This window comes from Moschus berezovskii, chromosome 25, assembly GCF_049115385.1.
Source record: "Moschus berezovskii isolate FMDL1 chromosome 25, NW_MosBer_1.0, whole genome shotgun sequence".
NCBI classification, from domain to species: domain Eukaryota; kingdom Metazoa; phylum Chordata; class Mammalia; order Artiodactyla; family Moschidae; genus Moschus; species Moschus berezovskii.
In genome coordinates this window covers 8,937,030-8,954,697 of record NC_142484.1, presented here as the reverse complement: position 1 = coordinate 8,954,697, position 17,668 = coordinate 8,937,030, and the positions used below count along the sequence as shown (strand labels likewise).

General features: G+C 53.3%; 2 protein-coding genes across 2 annotated transcripts in view; one reads left to right on the top strand and one right to left on the bottom strand.

The window, feature by feature from the left end:
• Nucleotides 1-5,405, top strand: part of LOC129548837 (reticulon-3) — a 64,083-nt gene extending 58,678 nt beyond the window's left edge. Inside the window, exons 3-7 of the mRNA XM_055415688.2 lie at nucleotides 1,027-1,165; nucleotides 2,022-2,091; nucleotides 2,546-2,592; nucleotides 3,375-3,433; nucleotides 4,469-5,405. Coding sequence (XP_055271663.1) covers nucleotides 1,027-1,165; nucleotides 2,022-2,091; nucleotides 2,546-2,592; nucleotides 3,375-3,433; nucleotides 4,469-4,514 — 361 coding nt within the window. The 3' untranslated portion in view covers nucleotides 4,515-5,405. The remainder of the gene's footprint in view (nucleotides 1-1,026; nucleotides 1,166-2,021; nucleotides 2,092-2,545; nucleotides 2,593-3,374; nucleotides 3,434-4,468) is intronic.
• Nucleotides 5,406-9,855: 4,450 nt separating this feature from the next.
• ZFTA (zinc finger translocation associated) lies at nucleotides 9,856-15,436 on the bottom strand. Its single transcript, XM_055415687.2, has 5 exons — nucleotides 15,149-15,436; nucleotides 12,542-13,039; nucleotides 11,647-12,048; nucleotides 10,618-11,175; nucleotides 9,856-10,452 (listed from the first exon to the last, which is right to left on the bottom strand). The coding sequence occupies exons 1-5, from the start codon at nucleotides 15,303-15,305 to the stop codon at nucleotides 9,989-9,991; spliced, it is 2,079 nt and encodes a 692-aa protein (XP_055271662.2). The 5' UTR covers nucleotides 15,306-15,436; the 3' UTR covers nucleotides 9,856-9,988.
• Nucleotides 15,437-17,668: the final 2,232 nt, after the last annotated feature.

Sequence of the window (17,668 nt, the reverse complement as noted above, 5' to 3'; positions counted from 1 at the left end):
AACATGATTATTACTCTTCAGATTTTTCCCACAAGACTGTAGGCTGTTTGAGGCAGAAGCAGTTTTATTTTTCTGATATCCCTACACCTAGCAGAGGGTCTGGTACTCATGGGCACTCAGTAAGTGCTGAGTGAATGAACAGATTATGAGCAGGTGGTTACATCTCAGTTCTATAATGCATCCTAGGCACAGAACCCAGGTCTTTGTGTTTTTTTAACAAATATTTCATAATACCTCCTTTATCATTTTGAAATGAAAATGATAATATTAAAGATAATATTACCAGTAAATAATTTTTAAAACTGATCATAATTATAGTGAAAGTGAAGTCGCTCAGTCGTGTCCGACCGTTAGTGATCCCGTGGACTGCAGCCTACCAGGCTCCTCCATCCATGGGATTTTCAAGGCAAGAGTACTGGAGTGGCTTGCCATTGCCTTCTCCATAGATCATAATTATAAGGAATGATAAAATAGAAAGACGTTGCCAATAAAACAATAAACATTTCAGTCAATATTTTAATTTCTTAGAAACAACTCACCAAAAAAAACTAACGATACTTTAGATCAGATACTTGCATGTACATTTATAATCTCCCTTACAGATGTGATTTTCCAAAATGGCAACAAAAAAAAATCTTAAGGTTTCAGCATAAACAAAATACTGTTTTAGACAATTAGGGATATGTTAAAATTGTGGGGAAAATACTTTGTTTTTATATGTTCTGGGCTCTTGATAATTATAAGTAGGTTCACCTTCATGAATATCCTATGAGATAGTAAAAGTTATGCAGGACATTGGGCAGTTCTTTATTGTACATGACTGTCCCAGGCTGCGGACATAGGGCAGCTTTGCCTTTACCTACCAAATGACAGTCATGTCCCCCCCACCCCATGTCAGCAAAATCTGCCTCTGCAGATTTCACACACCCTTTGGGGGATTTCACCCTCTGAAGAACTTCTGTGCTAACAGATAGAGATTGTCTCCTGCCGTGTCAAATGTGTGACTGTTGTTTCTTCTTCTGGAAGAGCCTACCTGGATGTCGACATCACTCTGTCCTCAGAAGCTTTCCATAATTACGTGAACGCTGCCATGGTGCACATCAACAGGGCCCTGAAACTCATCATTCGTCTCTTTCTGGTGGAAGATCTAGTTGACTCCTTGAAGGTTAGTTGCCTCTACAGCTTTTGGTGGTGAGGCTGAGGAAAACCAGGGACTGAGTTATAATTCAGAGGAAAGGCAGTAAATAAGGTTTCATCAGACAAAAGCAAAATGTATGCTTGTCTCAATCAATCTATAAAAATGGAAGTAGGGGTTAGTAAAGAAGGTACTTTCTGCGCCAGGAGAACTAACATCAGAATAAGGATAATGTAGGTAATTGACAGAAATGCAGCTACAGTCTGTTTGGGGGCCTGAGAGAACGACTGAATTCTCCTGCTGCTACTAAGTCGCTTCAGTCATGTCCGACTCTGTGCGACCCCATAGACAGACGGCAGACCACGAGGCTCCGCCATCCCTGGGATTCTCCAGGCAAGAACACTGGAGTGGGCCGCCATTTCCTTCTCCAGTGCGTGAAAGTGAAAAGTGAAAGTGAAGTCGCTCAGTCGTGTCCGACTAGTAGCAATCCCATGGACTGCAGCCCACCAGGCTCCTCTGTCCTTGGGATTTTCTAGGCAAGAGTACTGGAGTGGCTTGCCATTGCCTTCTCCGCTGAATTCTCTTACGCACCCTCAAATGTATAATAGAAAGGAGGTAACCATCTTGAAATTATTAATGGCATACATCACTAAATTTATGAGGACTTAGCTAGAAAAGAATAACATCAAATAACCTGAATTTTGTAAGATCCCCTGGTGGAAGTCATGGCAACCCATTCCAGTATTCTTGCCTGGAGAGAGGAGCCTAGTGAGCTACAGTCCATGGGTCGCAAAGAGTCAGACACAACTGAGTGACTAAGCACAGCCCAACCTGAATTTTGCAGTATGATTATTCCTGCTTAACCCTCTGATGTTGGCCTTCACAGCTTGCTGTCTTCATGTGGCTGATGACCTATGTTGGTGCCGTTTTCAATGGGATCACCCTTCTGATTCTTGGTAAGGTGGCAGGGAAAATGTCTTCAGGCTCTATGAATTAATTGGTAAGAGTAAGAGCAGAGAGAGTTCAGCATGGCTCCAGTCCTTTGACACTGGCCCAGCCTTTAACATCCATAACCCTGACTAGATATTGGAGGAACCTGTGTTTGTGGGCACAGGTTTATTAAATGGTCCCACCTATAAAGAAACATCCAGACAACTAGAAATAAAGGAGAGTTGTCGAGATTTGGTTTAAATATGAGGATCTTCATAATTTGGAAATTATTTGTGGTACAAGAGGGAAGACTGTATACCTGTATCTAACTGTCCTTAATTGAGAGCTCTGGCCAGGATTTCTCATATTGATGAAGCTCTCTGTTTCCCTATATTTCATGAGGAAAAATATCCCTGTTACTTGAGACTTTGTGAGTGTCTCACATTTACACTTGCCATATCTCATGGTTCTTTCTTACAGCTGAACTGCTCGTTTTCAGTGTTCCAATTGTCTATGAGAAGTACAAGGTAAGCATTTGTCTGTTTTGAATCCGATAGGCCAGTTAATGTATGACTAATTTTAGTTCTTTCTTTATTTCTTTATTTATTTGGCTACATCAGATATTTAGTGGCAGCATGTGGGATCTAGTTCCCTGAACAGGAATTGAACCTGGGCCCCCTGCATTGGGAGCACAGAGTCTTTAGCCACTTGACCACCAGGGAAGTCCCTAGTTCATTTTTTAGGCATTGAAAGTTCACAGCAATCTTTTCCTAGCCATTTTTACAGTCTAATTATACAAGTCAAGTGCCTACAAGAAACTGGTAACTGGCTTCCTCTAAGAAACAAAACTGAATGTCTAGAAGAGATAAAGGTAGAAAGGGAATTTGCTGTGTTGCCATGCTGTGTGTTTTTGAGTTTTATCAGATGAGTCTGTTCCCCAAAAAAGCTGAAAAAAATGCTTAAATAAGAGCTGGTATCTGAGAAGAAACAAACCATTAAAGGAGTTGTGGGAATCCAGCAGTGTGAACAGACGTCTGCATTGTAGAGTGGCTTATACCGAGTGTGCTGGATGCTGTGCAGTTGTTCTTGATAGATGGTCGTCTGTCATCTGACTTGATTCATGGCTTTTTGGTATTAAATGAATTAGTCTCACCCGGACTCAAAACATATTTGTGTTTACCGAATGTAGATTAGACACACAGTTTCTGGTATTGAGAAAATGATGATTAAATTAGACTAAAGAATCTTACCTTCAGGAAAATTGTTAATCTGTGTGTTGCCACAACTGAATGACTTTTCTTCCTTAAAGACCCAGATTGATCACTATGTTGGCATAGCCCGCGATCAGACCAAGTCGATTGTTGAAAAGTGAGTACACTTAGGTTCCACATCTCATCATGACATGAGCTTTTTTTCCCCCAATTATTTTTAGTCTCCTATGTAAAATGCTAATGCCAAAGAAAGTAATTTTTATCCTGGGGAAAAGGAAAAGCTTGGTTAATGGTTTCATTTTACTAGAAATTATTTCATCTGCTCCTTTGTAAAGCATTCTTTGTATCTTAAACTGAAAAGGATCAACGGAGTTAGGACCACTCTGCCTTTCTGAACTGGTTTTTAAATGTTTGTAGTTGTCTACTCACCATTTAGTTTCACAAATATCAATATTAAGTCAAACTCTTCCTTCCCTTTTCAGAAATAAAGGTTGTAGTAAATAAATATATTAAAGCTCAAAACTACCTCTTTTCTAAGACTACATATCCTTCTGTTCTAATCAGTTTCATATTTAAATCAAATAATAAAATATTGGTAGAATTTTTATGACTCCCTATATCAAGGAACTGTAAGTTAATATTTTTCCGTATTTTCTTTAGATACTCTTTTAAGAAACAAAGCATCACAGCAGTTAAATTCTCTTTGTGCCCGCCCCCCACCTTTCACACCAGATTTCAGTGCTTTTTCTAGCTTTGCTATGAGGAAACCTAGTCTCTATCTAGACAGCCCAGACTTAATGCAGGATCTTTACCTACTTTTTTGCTTTCTTAGGTAGACACTGGAGCTAAAGCACAGCAAGGGCAGTTCACACAGATTTGTATATGGTTGTTGCTTATTCCTATAGAGCACCGCCGGCAGGCAGTGTGGTTAAATATACCTCATTCTCCGGCATCCCCAATGAAGGAAGCCAGGAGGTTTGGGCAGCGAAAGAGGACAGGCAGCAGGCTCAGCGGCAGGGAGGGGGTGGATCTTGGGGGGTACTCTTCAGCTCATCCCAGGCCAGAGTCAGCCCCTGCCTCTTTTCATCTGTTGTTCACATGACAGTAGTTGTCTTCTGGGATCAGTGTTAAAACAGAAATCTAGAACTAATGGCTGTATTTTCACTCTTTTTTTCTTTCCTTTTCCCAATAGGATCCAAGCAAAACTCCCTGGAATCGCAAAAAAAAAGGCAGAATAAGTACATGGAAACCAGAAATGCAACAGTTACTAAAACACCATTTAATAGTTATAACGTTGTTACTTGTACTATGAAGGAACATGCTCAGTGTCAGCTTGAGCCTGCATTCCAAGCTTTTTTTTTTTAATTTGGTGTTTTCTCCCCTCCTTTCCCTCTACCCTCAGTATCAAGCACAAGAATTGTTGGACTTAAAAAAGAACTGATATCTTAGAAAACCCAAAAGAATAAAGAAAGAGTCAAATTAATAGGATAAATCAGTACCTTAATGATGGTGGAGCTTTTACCTGTAACTTGAAAGGAGGGGGAAAATTGGAGGTAAAGGAGAAAATGAAAAATAAAAACACATCTCTTGGGTTCTTTTATCCAAATTTCAAGGACTAGTCAGTCTTCTCTAGCTTCCCATCATAGTTTTTCCCTTATTTTTAAGTTAAGAAATAATGATTAACTTATGAAAAAATTGTCTGGGGACAAGAATGGGATTCCTTCCCTTGTTTTTTTTTGTTGTTGTTGTTTTGTTCTGTTTTGCAGTCCTCTGATCCCATCTTCCTGCCCCACAACGTGAGCAGCTACTCCTAATCTTCTTATTCTTCATTTAATGATATAACTTTCAACTCTGTGGATAACTTATAGTTGATAGTGATGATTCCTGATTCCCAGAATACCATCTGATAACCAAGAATGGAGATGGAAGGTCGGACGGAGGAGGAGCGCACAGGAGCACTGCTGTAACTCCCGTGCGCCCTTAGGAGGGAAAGGCTCCGCATGTGGGACAGTGGTGTCTGTGTCATTTCTTCTGGACACCAGTTCTGAGCTGTAGTTGGAGAGCTTATTCCTGAAGTGCTTTCCTCCCTTTTTCCTACCCTCAAATTTAATAAATATGGTTGTACTTTTCTTATTATATAAAATAAATGTCTGTAACTGCTGTACACTACTGTAAACTTGTTAGAGAAAAAAAAAATTAATCTGCATGTGGGCTCCTCCGTTACTGAGTTATTGTAATCCTGTCTCAGTCCGTGGCGGGGAAACATTCTCAAGAGGTGAACTACAGAAACACAAAGGCCTTTTTCTCTTTTCCCTACACACTCCATCTTTAACCTGTGCTCATCATTTTATCCTGAGGACCCAAGCTGAGCTGGCTTGAGAGAAGACTGTATCTGTGGTTAAGATACCACAGATGAGTATAGGGAGGTGCATTTTGTGGTTCAGGTGGAGTTTTAACTTAGAGGCTAGCTTATTGGGCATGTGTTGTTTGAGGATTTCTTCTATTTTCAGGCACTTAAGATGTCTCAGCACCTGTACTGTGGCTCAGGGTCCTCCTTTTGAGAGTGTTTTCCAAGAAGCTTTAGGTAAGGGTGACCAGGCAGGGCCAGATTGTGTTGGCGGGCTCCATGCACAATTAAAAGACAACAAAACAGTTCACATTGATATCAGATGGAGGGCATTTGGGAATCTTTGATTCCCACTTGAGACTTAACGTCTTCCTCCCCTTCCAACATGAAAATTCAGTAAACGTGAAAAAAAATCATCTGTGAATTCTTTCAGGTTGTAACTGACAGTCATGATAATCCAGACGGAATATGCACTGGTGACTTTAAAGTAAGGGCTATAATCTTTGACGGTCCCAAAGCAGTGTAGCTCTGTAGAAGGTAGTGGAAGGACCTTTTCTTTCTACTTTGTTGAGGAAATTACTTAGGCATTTAGATGGGTAAAAGGTACCTTGCCTTACTCCACTCTTATTTTCTTAGCCCCCTTTCCTTTTGAAATGTTTTAACTCATTTCACGTCATTGGTAGGAAATGCATTCTCCATCTCCATTCCTTTGCCCTCCCAAGAAGTCAGTGCACTGATTGTCTTTTTGGGCTTCCCCTCCAAAGGACCTTTCCCTGCAACTGGAAGCCTCCACACCTAGCTTTTGTTTTGTCACTGCTGTGTTCAGATTGAGCGGACAGATCTTTGTGCCACACAGGAATTTTTTTTTTTAAGAAAAATCTATAGGTGAAAAATTACTAATGAAACTGTGTGCATATATATGTGCGTGCAACATAAAAGTACAGTAGCACCTAAGGAGCTTGAATCTTGGTTCCTGTAAAATGCAAATTGATGTGGTATTAATAAAAAAGAAAAAAAGAACAGTGACTGTGCTGTCATTCTGCTAACTTTATTCTTTATACACAGTTTGAGTAAAGTAAGAACCAAACAAGGCTTCCACTGGCCCCCATCCCCACTCTACTTTCGAGGCTTTAAAAAGTGACTAATAGTTGATACTAGTAATGATTTCCAAGACTGCAGAATTTCCATAGTAGACCAAAGTTGTGCATTTGGTTTCTGAAAGAAAATAAGAGCTCCTCTACGAGGTGACCATAAGAGAAAATGGTGAGTGAAGGGGCCGGGGGTCTGTTATCCCAGTTCACACCAACCTAGGCGGGTCCCCCCACCCGAATCCGAAGCAACGTGTAACTCCCACAGTCACAATGTACTTAAAATGAGCCTCAGTCACCATGGAAAATGGAAGCTTTTCCATCAGGTCTTTGCTGAAAGAACTTATCTTGGACTTGCTCTTTCCCAAAACTAAGGCTGCCATGACCCTTAAGCTGATTTTTTTTATTCAACATACCTCTTAGAAAACTTAGGCTGAAATTTTCAAAAAGTAACTGATGCAAACAACTTCACAAATACGCATACAAATGTTCAAATAATGTCACTAACATGGTATATAAATATGTATTCAGAGTAACATTTACATATTGGCCATAATAGCAAGCATACCATTAACAAAAAAAATTCATGAAGAAACTTCACCTGTTCATATCAGACTCCCAAGGCAAGGAGGAGGCACCTAGAGATGAGAACCACCTAATCTCCTGTTAATTCAAGAGGCTATAATAGCCGCAGAGTAGTAATAACTACAGTGCCACTGCGTAGTTCAGCGGTGCTCAGAACTTCAGCATGCCTTGTGATCACTGGAGGGCTTATCAAAACAGATTGCTAGGCTCCACGCCAGTTTCTGATCCATAAGGTGCCACCCAACAATTTGCATTTCTACTAACTTCCTAGTTTCTGTTGGCTACATTTTTTTGAGAACCAGTAGAGTGCCTGGGGCTGCTTCTCATTGAAGACATCCACTCCTGCCCTCCTAAGGCCTCTCCCTGCCTATTGAGAGCAAAAACCATTCTCACCCTGCTCTCTGCCCTGGCTTACCTGAGCTTCGGCAGAGGGTATGGATGACTATGATAGTTGCCCCAGTCTGCCTAATGTTTTTGAATAGGCAGAGCAGCAAACGTGGCAGAGCACTCCTGGATCTGAAAACACGCATGAAGGAAAATAAAGAATGGCAGTACCCAACCTGGGGCCATCCATAATCCCTGCTCTCTCTTAATACTGTCTCAAAAAACCTGGAGGCTCAAACACTCTAGGAATTCACTTTTCAGACGAGTGACAGCCCATGCATTATTTCCTGAACCCCTGGTGGCATCAACACAATGCCAGAGCCTTTGCCCAGCAGGGAGGCCTTGGGCCAGGCGGCAGTCAGCCCTACTTCTGCAGTTCTGGTCCGAAAAGCTACTGCTGGTACTCTCCAGCTGAAGCCAATGGTGGCAGGACTGCCCTGTTGAATACTTGCCCCAGGAGTGTGCTGCTCTTTGCCACCCCCAGGAGCCCACAACTGCACTGCGAGAGCCTGCATTGCCCAGCACACGCCTTCCTTCGGCAGGCCTAACGGTAAAAGAAATTTTAACTTACCAGAGATGGGGAGGCCATGTGGTGTAGTGCAAAGAACACTGAACTGGGAGTTGAGGTTTTTATTCTAGTCCTAGTACTGCTCCTACCTGGTGTGTGATAATTTCAGTTCCTGGACTCCATCTTACCTATCGGTGAAAGGGGTGGGGGCAGGTACTGGTTGATCTCCAAGGTCTTTCCAGCTCAGACAATCTTGAGTTATATAAAAAATGCTATAAAATCCGTGGTATAAAATTCAATTCCCAATCAGAATAAGTCGAGGGGGCTGGGCCTGAGGCACTTGAACCTTGGGCTCTGGCCTGGGAGCACTGAGATGAGGAAGGCTTTCCTCTCTGCTCTCTCATCCACAGAGGCGGCTGCCAGGGCCGCTGCCCCTCCAGACCCAGCCCTGAAGTCCCCACCCGCTGATCTCCCCACTCAGCCTTTAAGACTAAAGGAACCTGCCTGGCTATGTGAAGAGCGCCAGTGGGTTACTAGAGACTCCTCGGAGGAACCTGGTGAGGCACACACTAGTCTACGGTGTTCGGGGTCCTCCCGTCCGCGCCTCCCTCTCCTACCTTTAGGTCCTTCCTCCACCACCTCACAGCTTATCTCTGATACGCGCGTAATAAATAAGACATTTGCACATAAGGGTGACGAACAGCTCTCTCCCCGCCCCTCCCCCTCTCATATAAAAGCATTAAATACAGTTTCAAAATAAAATACAAAGAGCAAAAAGGGCCTGATCCCGGGGCCACCTGTTCTCCACAGGAGAATGAATGTACACATCCCTCTCGGACCTGCCTGGGAGATCGCGGGACCCGTTCCCGGCCCCTCGCGGCCTGGTTTTGCCGCTGAGAGGAGAGAAAAGAAGGCCGAGGCCCGGCCCCAGGCCCAGAGGGCTGTGAATGGGTGGCACGTCCACGGCGTACAAAAGGGGGGTCAGGGAGGGAACGGGAACAGAACGCCAACTGCCGGGACCTCCAGTGTCCCGGACTCGGACTGAGGGCGCTTGAAGCAGGCGCGCCTGACTGAGTTTAGAGGTGCAGGGGGACCTTCGGAGCAGGCGAGCAAAGGAAGAAAGTGCTAATCCCTTTACAAGATCGCGGCGCCGGCGGGCGTGGCAAGGACCGGGAAGGAGGGCGGGGCAGGCCCGCAGAGCCCGCCCCTCGGGCGGGGCTCGGGCTCGGCCCCGCCCCTCAGCCCGGCCCCCGCTGTGCCTTCCCCGCCCGCGGGCCGGCGGGCCTCCAGGCCCCGCTGCCCCTCCTCCCGAGGAAGGCCCTCGTCCGCAGTCCGGGCCACGGAGCGGCTGCGATGGCCAGTAACGAATGGCTGAGGGGCAATCGGCCCCGAGAGCCGTGCCTGCCGGCGTGCCTCTGTGAAGCCTGGGCGCTCCCCCAGCCAAGGAAAAGGGACCGGCGCGTCCCTTCTGCACCCCCTCCGCTCCACCTACTTGGGACCCTAATACTGACGGCGCCTCGCCCGCCCAAGCCTTGCCTGGCGGGGTGCGACCGGGGGCCGAAAGCTCTCTGTGCACAGACTGAGTCTTCCCAGGAACTTACGGCCTGGAGCGGCGAGGGCCCGGCTCCGGGTCCGATGGGGAGAGCGCGCTTCCCGCGGCGCCCGCACTAGCTTGAACCCGCCACCCGACCCCAGTCCCGAGAGTCTCCGCCCTGCCCGGCCAGCGGGGGTGGGCAGCGGCCAGGGCCGCGGGGAGCCGGGGGCGCCGGCCCGACACCGCCGCCCTCCCCCTCGGATGATCTACGCCCGACACACGGCGCCCGCCTTGAGGTCCGCGCCGCCATCGCGCGGCGCCGCCGGGGCGGGCGGCCCGAAGCCCTCGTGACCGTAGCATCGCAGCGCCGCCTCCTCGTAGGCCTCCAGGATGGTCTGGCGCTCCTCGGGCGTGAAGTCCATGGAGAAGGGGTGCACCTGCAGGATGTGCCGCTTGATGGTGCTGACCTTGAGCGTGGCCAGCGCGCCCCCGCACACCATGCACACCAGGCCGCGCCGGCTGCCGTCGTAGTCCATCAGGTATTCGCCCCGCCAGCGCGGCTGGTAGTTCCGCCGCTGCTCTCGGCTGCGGGGCGGGGGCGGCGGCGGCGGCGGCGGCGGCGGCGGCGGCGGCGGGAAGGCGAGCGCCCCGGGATCCGGGCCGTCCTCGTCGTCCTCCTCTTCCTCCGCCTGCCGCTCCGACGGTTCCCCGGGGGAGAGCGGGACGTCGCCTAGGACGGAACAGAGGACCGCGCTGGAGCGTCCCGGCCCCGTGACCCCCCCACCAGTGCCCTCCGGTGCTCTCAGCCTCCCGTCTCCCCTTCGACCTTCCACTGTCCCCACCCGCCTTCTACCCCTAGTCCCTCTCCCTCTCCACCTGCTCTGACCCGGCTCACCCCACCACTCCTCCTCCTCCTGCTCTGGCTGCTCCTCCTCTGGCCCTCCCCCCTCCTCGGAGGCTGCGGCTGTGCTGGGGGCGGCGGGGTCCCCGGGCGATTCGGGGCAGGGCAGCCCCAGGGCCAGTAGGTGGGCGGCCTTCTCGCTCCACTCCTGGGCGATGAGGGCCCCGACTGGCCCGCCGAGGCGCGCCGAGCCCGGGTGGCGCCGGCGGATGTGCCGCTTGATGGTGCTCATCTTGAGCGAGGCCAGCGCGCCCCCGCACGCCAGGCACACCAGGCCGCGCCGGCCGCCGTCCAACTCCAGGAGGTACTCCAGCCGCCAGCGCTCCGGGCAGGAGCGGCGGGGGTCGCGGCCCCGCGCAGACCGGCCGGGGACCCCCACCCTCTCGCCCTCCTCCGGCTCCTCCTCCCCTGCCGGCCCGGGCACCCTCTCAGGGACCCAGCCAGCCTCTTCCTTTACGTCTGGGGGGCTGAGATCCTGAGAGGACGGGGCTCCAGCAGCGGGGGCCGGGTCCCGGCTCTTGCTGGTCAGGTCCTGGGGGACGAGGTCATCGTCTGTTGGGGAAGGGGTGAGGGAGAGGGGCTCAGCTTGCTGGCTGGGTTGCCCTTACCCACGAAGAGGGGGTCCCTTGCTTCTCATCCCAGCCCTAAGCTAGAAGCCCCACCAGAATCTGTGTGTGCGTGTCTATGGGGACGGCGGGGGGGCGGGCGGGGGGAGAGGGGTGTGTGTGTGTCTATGTTGGGGATGGGGAGATGAGTACCCCCCTAACCAGAACCTCTGTGTGTGTGGTGGGGAGGTGTGGGTATCTGTGGGGTTAGGAGCGTGTGGGGGGGCGTATGGGGGTGTCTATGTGGGGTGAGGAGCGTGTGGGGGGGTATATGGGGGTGTCTATGTGGGGGGAGGGGTGTGTGTGTGTGTGTATCTATGTGGAGGGGGAGAGAGATGAGTCCCTCCCAGTTTTGGCCACAGACCTCACTTTGCAGCCCTTATATGAAGGGGTCCTGGCCGTGGGAGGGGCCTCGCACCTGGTGGGGACTGGGTGAGATCAGACAGCGCATCCGGCTGGCCACCCCAGGCCTGCAGCAGGGCGCTACGCTGGGGGGCCCTGCGCTGGGGGCCGCGGAGCCCCAGGCAGCTGGGATGCACCTCCAGCACGTGGGCACGGATGTCGTCCAGCTGCAAGCTGGGCAGTGCCCGGCCACAGGCCATGCACACCAGCCGGTTCCCCCGCGGGTCATAGTCCATGAGACACTCTGCCCGGAACCACTTCTGCAGGGACTCCTTCAGCCTCCGCTCCAGCCGCCGGGCACCCAGCCCCCTGCTGCCCCCAGCCCTCCGGGAGGCAGAGAGGCACCCACGCCGAGCCCGGGGTGCCCCTGGGCCCCCTCGCCTCTGGCGCCGGCCGCCCCCACCAGCTGGGGCTTTGCCTGAAAGGGTTGGAGGGAGGGAAGGAACTGAGATGCTGGCCCTCTGGGAGAGTCCCCCCACCACAGCCAGGACCTCCAGCCACAAGCCTCTCCCTCACTCTGAGCCCTCAGCCTAACCTTTGCCCTTCCCGTCCTCTCTCCTCAAGTCTTAACTCCTTCATCTCCTAACCTGCCTGCACCCAAACCCTCATTCCCACCTGACTCCCCACCAGGTCCCTTCCATAGACTTCACTGTCATACCTTTCCAGTACCCTCTGCTCCCAGGCCTCTCTCCAGCCTCCACTCCCTGGATCCTTCTAAAACTACAGAATGTCAAAACTGTCTGCGATGCTGGAGATCTTGTCCCACAGTCCCTCACCCACCACTGTCCAATAATCAGAGCTCACCCCAAAAAGGAGCAGCAGCTTGCTCCAGGAAACCAGCTAGTTGGCTAGGAAGCCCAGGCTGGCCCCATCCACCACCCAGGCCCCAGCTTCCCCAAGTTGGACATTACCTGGGCCCTTGGGCAGGCTAGCCTGGAGGCCAGCCCCTTCCTCCTCCTCCTCCTCGTCGTCCTCCTCCTCCTCCTCAGGCCCCTGGGCCCCCAGCCCCTCGGCCTCTCCGTAGGCCCCCAGCCCCAAGTGGGCATCCCAGCTGTTGCTGATGACTTCCTTCTCCCGGGGACTCCAGTGCAGGGAGTAAGGGTGCTTTTGACGGATGTGTCGCTTGATGGTGCTGAGCTTGAGAGTGGCCAGGGAGCTGCCGCACACCATGCACACCATGCCATGCCGGGCAGGGTTGAAGTCCATCAGGTACTCCAGCCGCCAGTGGTCATGGTAGTAGCGACGATGGTCACGGCCAGGAATTCGGCTTTTTCCAGGCCTCGAGGCCCGGGCCTCACAGTGGTCTGAGTATTTCCTGCCTGAAGATGCTGGTCCCCTGGCCCTGGAGGAGGGCAGGGGGGCACTCCCCCAGGACCCTAAGGCACCCCCTTCCAGCTGAAGATCTTGCCCTGAAGAGGGGGGGAAAGGGAGACAGTTTCTCAATCTCTAAGATTTCCAGGGAAAGAATCTAGGGCTTCCATTTTGCAAGAGAACAGAGGTGGGAGAGAGGTCTGTTCAGGGGCAGGAAAGGGACTCCAAGAGCAATCAAAGGGAGGTGGCAGAGCAGGGAGTCAAAACATTGGTCCTTTACAAAGAGTGAGACCCCTTTAAGAGAGGATCAGGAACAAAAGGATGCAGGGCACAGCTCTAATTTTTTTTTCAAAAAATGAAGGTGAAGGCCAAGGAGGCAGCAGGCTCTGCAAGGCACCCCTTCTGGATGAGCACTGTCCGGGTAAAGCCAGGGGGGCGGCCTGCTGCGGCAGTTACAGCCAGAGCAGAGCGGGCAGCGGGGCCAGAGAACAAAGGGGGCATCTGTCTGCACACAGGACCCACCGCCCGAGGCCCCAGCCCAGAGGGCCCCACCCAAAGATGATCTTTTTCCCTTTCTGCAATAATGCCTCAAATACACCCTCCTAAGAAGCCCATTTTAAGGGGTACTAAGCATTGTCAGGTCCCCAAATTAAGGGACCCCATGACAAAGCTGTCAGCACCTACAGAGAAAGGAGTTTTTAGGACTAGAGTCTGGGAGAGCTGATAACTGGAAGGGGCCGGGAGGAGGGCCACCAGAGAAGATACTGCAGCAGGGAGTGGCCACCACCCACCAGAATCCATTAAGTCTTTCTGGGGATTTATTTTTTGCTCTGGCCGGGAGCTGGCCACTGCCCAACAATCAGTGGGCAGGCAGTGGAGAGGCCACCAACCCAGTGGTGTCCCCTTTTGCCAAACTGAGACCCTGAGCAGTCCCCCCCACTTTCCCTATAGTTTGGACCGTATTTCATTTAGAAAAGGGTCTCCTGGCCAAATAGGCTGAATAGACAGGTGTGGTCATCCTCCCAGCAGAGAATCTCACCGTATGGAAAACAAAAGGCCGGATCAGAGGGGGCTCCTATCACCCTGTTTTTGTTTGGTTTTAAGTACATAGAAGAAAAAGAAAGCACTAGTTTCAGAGTCGGAAACCTGGGTTTGACTCCGGGCTTCAATGCTAACTTGCTCTGTGACCTTTGGTAGGTGACGTCTGCTCTCTGGGCCTGAGTGTCTTTGTCTGCAAAGGCACTGGATAGCCAGCTGGTCTCTCAGCATCCTTCCAGCGCTGGATGTTAGTCTAAGGTGGACTAGCCCTTTAAGAGCCGAAAAAAGGGGAGGAGCTGGGATTCTTTAAAAACAAAAGGGGACGGGGAATTTCTGGGAGGGGAGCTCCGGGATTAGGGGTGAAGCTCCAGAGCCTGGACGCAAGCTTCAGGGCTCTTAAGTCGTTGACCCCGCATAGAGAAACAGCGTCCTTTGAAAGCAAACGGGGAGGACTGGCTGGTCCCGCTATAGCTGACAAATTGTGGCAAAATTTCTGAGAAGGGAGGGGTAACACGCGGACAGAAGGGGAGTGTATCCATTGTGGGCGAGCCCATCTCTTTAAAAACTGCCCGCCCTTGGGGAAGGTACGGGTAGGTCCCCAAGAGGCGCAAGCCATGCTCTCTTCCAGAGATAACACAGGGGAAAAAGGAAAAGGGTGCCCTTCTCTAGGCGAGGCCCCAGAGGAGAAGACAGCCCAACTTAAAGCAGCGGAGTCCCCAGCTCACTTCCTCTGGAGGGAAGCCCCGGAAAGGGACCCAAGCTCTGGGCAGACTTTTTAAGAGACAGCTGGTTAAGGGAGACCACCTGGGAGTCTGAAAGAGAAAGGGACGGGGGACGCAAGTCCCAACAGCCTAGTGCGCGCGCTCCGCGGCGCCAGGCCAGGTCCTTCGGGGCCCCTCCAGCTCGGCCTCCGAGGCGGGGGCCGCGGGGCCCTTTAAGGGGGAGGGGATCCGCCCGAGCCCCGCGGGCCAACCCGGGGAGCTGGGCGGGGGGCTCCGCCGCTGGCGCTGCAGCCACGCTCCGCGCCCGCCAGGTGGCGCCCCCGCCCGCCCTGCCCGCGTCCCCCGCTTTGTTCGGCGGCGAAGAGGGGCCCGGAGCCCGCAGCCGCAGCCCTCCCCTCCCCCACGCCTGGGCCCCCGCCCGAGCCGCCGGCCCCAGCCAGCTCTTACCGCCGTCGTCCTCCTCGGGTTCCGCGCTGCCGCTCGATCCGGCGGGCGGCAGCCGTCGGCTCCGCGCCGAGGCCGCTGCTGGCCCGGGGCCGCCCCTGCCGCCGCCGCCGCCGCCGCCGCCGCCGCTCCGGCTCCGGTGGTCCCCGCCAGGCTCCATGCGCTGCGCTGCGGCGCGGGGCCCCGGGGCGGCAGGGCGCGGGGCCGCGGGGCCGGCGGCGGCCGGCGCGCGGCGCTCGGTGCACGGAGCCCCGGGGCGCGGGGCGCATGCACAGGGCGGCCGGCAGCACGGACGGCTGGCTGCTCGCTCGGCGGCGCGGGCTGGACCGGGGTGGGGATTCCTGTCTGGGGCCCCTGGGGCTCCTTTAAGGGCTCCTGGGTAAATTTAAAGGGGCCGCGCGCTATTTCCTCCTGCCAGCTCGCGGGGGGCTGGGGGGAGCGTCGGGAGGCTGAGAGCCCGACCGAGGCTCCGCAGCCGGCGCCCGCCGCGCACGTTAGGAGCACGGATCTCGCCGTCCTCGGGGCCCCGCGCCGCCGCCTGCGGGGCTCGGGTCCCGGCTCCTGGAGGGTCACCGAGGTGGCCAGGAGCGCAGCGTCCGTTGCGACGCGCTTCCACCCAGGCTTGGCTCGCAGCCACTGCCCCCTCGGGGCATCTCAGCGCCCGGCTTCCCGCACCCGCGCTGGCAAAGGGGGCCGCCCGGTGGGGAGGCCCGGGCCCCTGCCAGGGGCTGCCGCCTCCCGCGCGAGCTCGGCGCGGGCCCCAGAGCGGACTCGAATGGCAGGGGCCCCAGATGGCCGCGGCCCCGCCGAGAGGGTGGAGCCGCGGGGGCGGCCGCGCCCCCTCCCGCGGGAGCCGCCGGGGAGCGCTGAGAGCTCAGGCTTCAGCCCTAGAGGGCGGCCGGGCCGAGCGCCCTCGGAGCTGGCCTGGGCGGGGACCGCGGCCTCGGAGATCCGGGCCGAAGGGAGGGGGCGCGCAGGAGACCGCGGAGAGCCGGCCGCGCCGAGGCCCGACGCCGCGGGGCGTAGGGGGCCCCCGGATGGAAGCCGCGGAGAGAGGGGGTGCGCCGCGGTCGTCTCTGGCTCCTACCCTCGCAGGCCTGGGGGTGGCAGACGCGGCCCTGGACCCTCTGGCCGGCACGAGGAGGCAGAGAACGCTGACCCCGAGCGAGATGTCGGGCACCTGGGGACGCGCCCCACCACGGCTGGGAAACGCTGGGGCTGACCCTGCCTGCGAGCCCCGGGATGCCTCAGGTCCCGGGAAGCGGAGGAAAGGGGCCCGGAGAAGCAGCCAGGGGCTCGGCAGCCCGGGGTCCTTCCTCGAGGACCGGCTGGAGGAGCAGGTGCTTTCTTTGCCTGTGGTTGGTCGCCCACAACAAAGGCGATTCCTAGAGATCCAAATTACAGGGTGCGGGAGGCTGTGCAGGGTCTTATTATCTCAAGGTGGGTTTTATTCTCTTCTTTGGGGACGTGCCCAGCAATCCGTTAAAGTCACGCTTGACACACATTCCTTTGCTCACTCCACACCTACTGTGTGCCAGCATGCCCCTAGGCGCTGGGCGAACAGCAGCGAGCAAGACCCACAAGTCTGATGCTGACTTAGCACCCACGGCTTATGAAAAGGAAACAGTTCCGCCTCTTGGGGAGCCATGGGAAATTCTAAATTACTTTCAGCACAGGAAGCCCGTCTCCTGAATGTTTGTGAAGAGGGGCTGGTAACTAAAGTTTCTGTAGTGTCTAAAAGGTGGCTGTCACCACAGGTGATGTCCCATCTCTTCCTCATTCCCCATGGTGACCTGCGACAGACATCTCCTTGGATGAACACAGTCTTCCTCCTGCAGGGCTGTTCTGTGCACTGCTGGCCTTCCTACACCCCCTGACTTACTTGAGGGCAGGGGCCCTGATGCTGATGTAGTGCCAGATGGGGCCATGTGATGGGGGATTCCCTCATTCATGCGTTCTTCACCTCTGCCAGGCCAGGGACACAAAGGTGAAATAAGACACAGACCTGGCCTTCACCTGTTCCTAAATATGGTTTTTATTTTATATTTTTAAAAAGGTTTATTTATTTGACTGTGCCAGGTCTTAGTTGCAGAACGTGGGATCTAGTTCCCCGACCAGGGATCGAACCCCCACCCCTTGCATTGGAAGCACAGAGTCTTAGCCAATGGACCAGGAGGGAAGTCCTCCAAGTATGTTTTTGTTTTTTTTTTTAAATTACGAAGATAACCCATGCTCAGGGCTGACCACTGTGAGACACTTTTGGTAAATGTCCTTCTGGTTCTTTTTCTCCGAGTGTAAATAGGATAATCTTATTTGTTATCAACAAAAAGGTATGGTCACCACCTAGAGGCATTTTTAACAACCCCTGGCTCCTCTCCTTGCTCCCATTTGTGAGCACAGCTTCAGGACCAGCTCCAAGTCCATGGTTCCAAGCCATCTTCCACCCACATTTAATCCTCACAGAAATCCACGAAGAAGCTTTGCTTTGTAGATGAAGAAACGGAGACTCAGAATCTAGAGTCT